Here is a 7,510-nt window from a genome sequence, read left to right as displayed (position 1 = left end):
GTATCAGCCTTGCTCAAACTGGTACCCTCCAGTTGTTTTGAATTGCAGTTCCCAGCATTCCTGGTCATTGACCATGCTGGCCAGGGCTGATGGGAGTAGAAACCCAAAAACATCTGTAAGGACCGAGGATGGGGAAGGCAGGCAGAAGACAACATGTAGAATGGGATCTCTACATTTCAGAGTTGAAAAAAACATTTTAGTAACTGGGTGACTTAGGATTTTTAAGAAGATAGGGAGAGTTGGACCAAAGAACAGCTTGTAAAAAAAACCCCAATATGGTAGAAGTCCTATTTATTGAAAAAAAAAGTAATATATTTGCTATAAAATCTGTAACAGTAATGCAACTGGATACTTATTTTTGGATGCATAACCCTGAATGTTATATACCAAATACAATACAGTAACACTGCCTTCCTCTTTATTTACACATTTATGAAAATCGATATGCAATCCATGTTAAACGAACTAAAAATGGAGAATAGTTACATTAGAAAAATAATATTCTGGATAAAGCATTCTCAAGGAATTCAATCACATTTTTTTCAGGCCTCTAGCAATAAGGCAAAAGTCCCTGGTACAGCAGATAACTTAATTTACAAAATACATTAACTGTTGAGACACATTTTCAAGTTTGCTTTTGGTATACTTTCTCTCACTGTGAAATCACTTTTGTCTTCTTACTAAACGGAAAGGCTCTCGGGAATGGAACTTTGAGGAAGATCTACTACATATTACTTCTACGTTGCAAGAGCTTAGTAACTGGGGATTTGTCTTCCTATTTGCTCAGTGAGCAAAGTTCTGAAGGAGCATATTTTAAATAATGACATCATTATGATTGTAGTATCTTTCTTGAGTTTTCATAGGAAACAGATCTGTCACATTTCAGAAGTCTTCCCCTCCCCCCACCCCTGGTTTTCTTTTTGGAACTGGCACACAACTACATTTTCACAAGAGGACATCACAAATGCAACTAAAACCAGGCTTGGAGCATTCTGGAAATGAATATGCCAAACCTAATTGTCTCCCTTTAACACTCCGACTAGCCCCTGCCATCATCCTGCCCCATGAAGTCCTTTTCTCCACACAGCCTCCGCTACAATCCACAGTCAAGTTGTTTTAATCCCTTCAAAGGCACAGAACTTCCACCTCTTCTCCAGCGTTGCTCCTACGCCAGAAAACTCTTGCTTAAACATGCGTGGAAGTCTCAGCAAAAGCATTTCTATTTCGTTTGCAGAGATCTGGGAAAGGAAGAGAAAGAAAAACATGGCAAAAGAGGTTTCTGCGATCTCTGGCTTGGTTGACAGGACCAGTTATCCTAGCAGTAGTGGCGGCTTTATTATAACGCTCATTTGTGTGAATGTTGATAGAGGCATTCCGTGAATGAGCTTCAAGCATAATGGGCAGGAAGACAGAACGTGTGAAGTAATTTAAGAGGAAATCTCTGGGCAGCTGAGAGTGGTAGAATTGGATTTATGGATATTCAATCAGATTAATACAGTATGTTATATAGCAGTGAACATCAACCATATCAGGGATCAGATTGCTGTTAACTATGTTGAATGTCTGCGAGACATATTGTGTAAGGATGGTTAAAGGCAGGGGGATGGAAAGTGCATTTCTACAGTCTGACCCCAATCCTGTAAATGACTGTGCTGTTATTTTGTCTGCATTGACCTGGGAAAAACATAAATGACATATTTTTCTCATTCCCCCCACCCCACCTTAAGTTCTCCCGTCCCCTGGAGAAGTGGGGAATCTTGAGGCAGTTCTGCGTATTACCCGTCATGAATAAACGCGTATTACTCTGATGTATTCTCCCTGATTTCTAGCAAGATAACTGTGAAAGTGTGATCATACGTATTGCCTTTGATGTGGGGAAAGCCTGTTCGTTTACTGTCCTAGCACTGAATGCTTCTCCAGGATATTCCTACCAAGAGAACGCTGTTCAAAAATGTTAATGATGTTGCTAGCTCTGTAGTGCTAAATAGTAGAGCCACATTTTTAATTTGGTAATGAAATACATATTTTCCCGAACAGAAATGTTTTGGATTTTTCAGGAAGCATCATTTGCAACGCCAACCTCCATTGCAATGGCAACGAATAACGTAGGGAACATAACTTGCATTAATCTGTGAATGAGCAAATAATTACAGGTGAATTAGATCTCTTCCATGCTAAGCTTGGGAAAAGCTGCTCATGCTTGGAATGAAGAATATAAATTAGGCTGGTGGGAATCTGAGGGGAGCAGAGCAACAGATTTCCTGTTAACAACTTGGGTATCCAACGTCTCAAGCTTCATTCTGTTTTAGCTAAGGGCACAGGTGAACTCAGTGGCAAAGAGCACCTTTTATCAGCTCAAGCTGATTTACCAACTGCGCCCTTATCTGGACAGAGGTAGCCCAGCTACAGTTATCCATGCTCTGATAACCACTTGTTTGGATTACTGCAATGCGTTATACGTGGGGCTGCCTTTGAAAACGGTCTGGAAACTTCAGCTGGTACAAAACAGGGCAGCCCATTTACTAACAGGGACTGGCCGGTGAGATCACATTACGCCAGTTCTTTTACAACTTCATTGGCTGCCAGTCCAGGTTCGGCCCAATTCAAAGTGCTGGTAATGACATTCAAAGCTTTAAACGGCTTGGGGCCAGGTTATTTGAAGGAACGCCTCCTCCCATACGTACCTGCCCGGACCTTAAGATCATCCACAGGGGTCCTTCTCCGTGAGCCCCTGCCGAAGGAAGTGAGGCAGGTGGCTACTAGGAGGAGGGCTTTCTCTGCTGTGGCACCCCGGCTGTGGAACGAGCTCCCCAGAGAGGTTCGCTTGGCGCCTACATTGTTTTTCTTTCGTCGCCAGCTGAAGACCTTTTTATTTTCTAAAGTATATTAACACCTAATTTAACTTAAATTTAAACTCTGCTGTTTTAATTTCATATTTTAACCTATATCAATTTTTGCTGTGTGTTTTTATCCTGGTCGTGCTTTTTATATTGTATTTTGTATTTGTGTTTTTAAATTGTTAGTTGTTTTATTATGCTCTTCATGGTTTTAATTTTTGTGAACCGCCCAGAGAGCTTCGGCTATTGGGCGGTATAGAAATGAAATGAAATAATAAATAAATAAATAAATTAGCTGGCGTGCATTTTGTGTATGTTTTTATTCACACTGATTTTTACGCTTTGTTTCATCTGCTTAAGCAAATCTGGTTTTCTTGCCTACCCACAGAAAGTTCTACTGCTTGGTTCTTATTGCTGCTGGTGTTTCAGGGCTTTAGGAGGGCCCCACCATGTTGGAAAATCCTGTGATTGTGAGGACGACTTTGGCCCATTCCAGCATTCTCACATGTTAATAGTAACCATGGATCTTATCTGCCTTTATCTTAATTTGTGAGCAGCAAAATGGCGGGAGTAGGACAAACAGCTACATGGGGGATTTCTCTTTTTTCTTTAGCAGGTTGTAGGGCTGAGCCTTATTCGGAGTCCTAGGAACAAGTTCAGCATTGGAACATGTTTTAAAAGCAGGTTAGACAAATGTTTCATTGGATTTGTTTAGATGGATTGAATCCTCTCAATGGTGCTCCTAGCCATGTATTTCAGGCTATCCATTAATCAATTTCTTTTACAGCAAATGCCAGTAGGAAATGGGACTTAATGAAACATTGTTCTGTTAATAAAGATGTGAATGGATAGTCCTTTGATAAAGATGCTTTACGGTAGAATTTCTGCTTCCAGACCATAATCAGTCTGCATAGCCCAGCCTTATATTTCTATAACACCACAACCAATAGTAATGAATTTACCCTGGAGTCCAACTGCTGCATATAAGACCAAAGATATTCTATATTAGCTCCAAAAGGATGGACATGAAGAAATGTTGATATGATACCTGCATTAAAACAAACACAGAAACATGAACGTTTCCTCAGGCAGAATAGAACAGGCCAAAACAAAGGACTGCTTACATATGACGCTGCCTGCTTTTCATCCAAAGTACACCTCATATATTTCTAAAATAATTCGGCAAGAAGAGCGCATTTAAACACACTAACTCACTTTCAAGAATGACAGCAGCTTATAACCAAGTGACCAAGATGAAGAGAGAGATATTTTAAAACATAAAGTTGCTGGAAGCATTTGTTTTGGCTCTCAATTTTATGCTTGATTTGCCAATAAAAAAAATGTAGGCATTGGGGTGATAAAAATTGTTGCTTTTTTTCTCCTTCAGTGGCTCTTGTCTTGAAAATGTTGAATATCAACTGAATCCAAAATTGCACTGCCTTGAATTTTCCTAATAATTTCAGCATGGGTTGCGTTTAATCCAGATTAGTGAGCAAGCAAAAACCATTTTTCCCAGGCATCTTTGTTTATTTTTCCATTTAAAATCCACTTTCTTCTTATCTGCAATCTCAAGCAACAAACAGGAACTAGCATCTATAACCTGGACTTGCCGAAAGAGTCTGGTTCTTGTCAATAGGTTGCTTCTCTCACTCCGCATCAATTCATGCAAGTTCCACATCAAGTGTTCCCACAAAACTCAATCCACAAGATGCTAGTTCTGTCTTTTACGCTATTATTATGTTGTTGTTTCAAAACTAACATGGCTACTCTTGCAGAATTCTCTGACAGTTGTTTCTGTACCCAAGATGCAGGGTCTCTTTAACGCAATCTGGTACGGTTTTTGTATTTCTTCCTGACCTGTCTGGGTCCAAACAGCTGAGCACACAGGAAGGGATATTATATGGGTGAGTTGGTGATGAAGGAATTCTCTGTTGAAAACTGATGAGACAACAGGATAAAATTTGGAATTTAGGCTGAAGCCACATGTCATAAAGAGTTGTGCTTACTCTTTCCCCTTCTCCCCACAATGAGAGAGAGAGAGAGACTGGGGTATGCTGCATCTGAGCAGAAGAAAGGTGTGTGGAGCAAGGCTGCTTAAATATGTCTGTTCCAGTCATTTTCCAGCTCAACATTGCTCTCTCCAAGTTGTTTTCCCCTCACACATTGGGGACCCCCTATCTTTACCCCAATGGGTGAAAATGCCTGTTTTATATAGGCTACCCATACTCTCCGGAAACTTCCGTGGAGAGCTGGGGGTCCGGAGCAACCGGACTTAAGGCCCAAAATACCGGGGTTGTGGTTACTGGGCCCACAGCAACCACAACTCCAATTTACCAGGCCTAAATTTCTCTAGCGAGTGGTGGCAGCCATCTTGAATCTCGCCCGAACTCACACGAGATCTTGGCAGCTGGCTGGGAGACCCAGCCAGCAGCCGAGATCTCGCGTGAGTTCGGGCGAGATTCAAGATGGCCGCCGTGAGGGGTGGGCGATGAGAGTGAGGTGAATGGTTGGGGGCTGCATGCAGGAATTTCCAGCAACGCAGCCTCCAGCACCCCACCCCCAGCGCAGAAGCAGCAGCAGCAGCAGAAGAAGCAGCAGCAAGAAGCAAGAAGCAGCAAGAAGCAGCAGCAAGAAGAAGCAGAAGCAAAAAGAAGCAAGCAGCAGGAGGAGGAGAAGATAGAGTAAGAGGTAAGACTGAGGTTTGTGTGTGAGAGAGAATGTGTGGGTGCATGGGGTGCATGGGGTCTTTGAGTGAATGCACGTGTGCATGCATGTGTGCATGCGTGTTTTTGGAGTGAGTGATGCTGTGTGTGTGTGCACGTGTTCTGGCAGTGTGAGTGTATTGATGTCTGAATGGGATGCCTAGTTGTTTGACTGAATGAATGCATGTGCATGTTTGTAGTGGGGGTCGCTGTAGTTTTCTGTGAGTTGGGGGGATGATTTGGAGGTGCTGTTCCTATTAAATAATGCATTTTAGACCCATAGACCTTCCTTTCCAGTTTGTTTATTATAATCGGCATGACGTATATTTTGTAACAGTGGCTGACAATTGGTCATCCTTCTTAAAGAAACTTTTTGAAAATTAACAGGGTTGCTATCATCATCATCATCATCATCATCATCATCATCATCTATCTCTCTTTTCTTGCTTGTGGTGGTTTTTCTAGATGAACATGATGGGCTTTGCCAAGTCATGTTGTCTTTTACTGATTCAGAAATGTCCTGACTATTGAACATGTTTTAAGTATGACTGCTTTCTGGATGTTGGCGTGCATGTATTTTGGTAGGCCTAATTTTTGAAGGTTTTCTGTAAAAACAACCATGATGTCATGCTGGTGACTGATGTGACTAACAAATAATTGTAAGTTTTTCCTGTTGCCATAGTTCTTTAACTTCCATATCCAGTCATGTATATTTTTCTTTTCTGCAACATTTTTGTCATTAGGTATTGCAATTTCAATGTAGGTGTGTTTTTCTCGGTTGTTTTTGACTGTTATGTCTGGTTGAAGTTGAAACGGCTAACGTTTGCAGGCTAATAGTAGTTTATACTCTTTCTGAATGCTTGGTTGTTTGGTTGTTGTATACTTGTCAACTGCTTCATTTGTTCAGTGGTAGCAGTATGCAGTAAGGTGATGGGGAAACAGTGTTAAATGTTAGGAAAGGTTAGGCTATGGTCATCCAGTGAAGGATTTGCAGTCAGAAAAGATATTTGAGGGAAGGGAAGACTGTATCACACACAGGGCTCATCTACACCAAGCAGGATATTCCACTTTGAAAGCGGTATAGAAAAGCCAGGAGCCACACTACTGCTTTACAGCAGTACTGAAGTGTACTGACAACTTTTGGGGCCCATGACACATACCACATACCACTTTCATAACACTTTCATAGTGTTATATCCTGCTTGGTGTAGATGTGTCACGGGCCCCAACAGTTGTCAGTGCACTTCAATACCACTATAAAGCAGTAGTGTAGCTCCTGCAGTGCAGTTGAATACCTCTATAAAGTAATAGTGTGGCTCCTGCCTTTTATATACCGCTTTCATAGTGGAATACCGTGCTTGGTGTAGCTGAGCACACAGTATAGCAAAAGCTTCAACGTATAGCAAAAGCTACAGAAGTAGGAATGAGTGAAGTTAATTTCAGATACATTGAATGTCTCACTTATACTTTATTCCAGTGATTTTAACATTAAGATGTTATGTAGAACAGGTTTGTCTTAATTGTGTGCTGTGAAATCAGACCTGTGACCAAGGCCATGTTTGGGTGGCACGCCCCCTTGGGGGCTGGACATGCTGGTGAGCACGCCCCCTTGGGGGCTGGACATGTTGGTGGGCACACCCCCATGGGGCGGCCATGTTGTCCTCCTTTTTGGTTTCCAAAATATGGTCACCCTAGTTTTATATTCCTCTGGCTTTTAAAAACTATGTTTACTGTGGTTTGTCTGACCAGAATGAGGTGACTGCTGTTCCGTAACAAGCTCACCACTCAAATTATGTACATTTGAATGTATCCTTAGACAAGTTGTATTTCAGTTTTCATTAATGTCAACCACAAGTTCTTGTGCTTCCGTATATGAAAAAGAGAGTACACATTTGTTCTTCTTAAACTGAAGTGAGGAATAGAACAATAGCGGACCAGGAGAGGGTAGCTGTGTCTGCATCTTACAGTGGG

At 41.6% G+C, this 7,510-nt stretch overlaps 1 protein-coding gene across 1 annotated transcript in view; it reads right to left on the bottom strand.

The window, feature by feature from the left end:
- Positions 1 to 1,094: 1,094 nt before the first annotated feature.
- The window catches only part of ENOX1 (ecto-NOX disulfide-thiol exchanger 1), a 193,070-nt gene continuing 186,654 nt past the window's right edge, over positions 1,095 to 7,510 (bottom strand). The window contains exons 13-14 of the mRNA XM_063125964.1: positions 3,800 to 3,885; positions 1,095 to 1,238 (exon numbers count right to left, since the gene is read on the bottom strand). Of these exons, the coding sequence (XP_062982034.1) occupies positions 1,107 to 1,238; positions 3,800 to 3,885 (218 nt within the window). The 3' untranslated portion in view covers positions 1,095 to 1,106. The remainder of the gene's footprint in view (positions 1,239 to 3,799; positions 3,886 to 7,510) is intronic.

This window comes from Elgaria multicarinata, chromosome 5, assembly GCF_023053635.1.
Source record: "Elgaria multicarinata webbii isolate HBS135686 ecotype San Diego chromosome 5, rElgMul1.1.pri, whole genome shotgun sequence".
In the NCBI taxonomy this organism is placed as follows: domain Eukaryota; kingdom Metazoa; phylum Chordata; class Lepidosauria; order Squamata; family Anguidae; genus Elgaria; species Elgaria multicarinata.
Note: the sequence above shows the minus strand (reverse complement) of the source record. Positions and strands in the feature narration are given on the sequence as shown.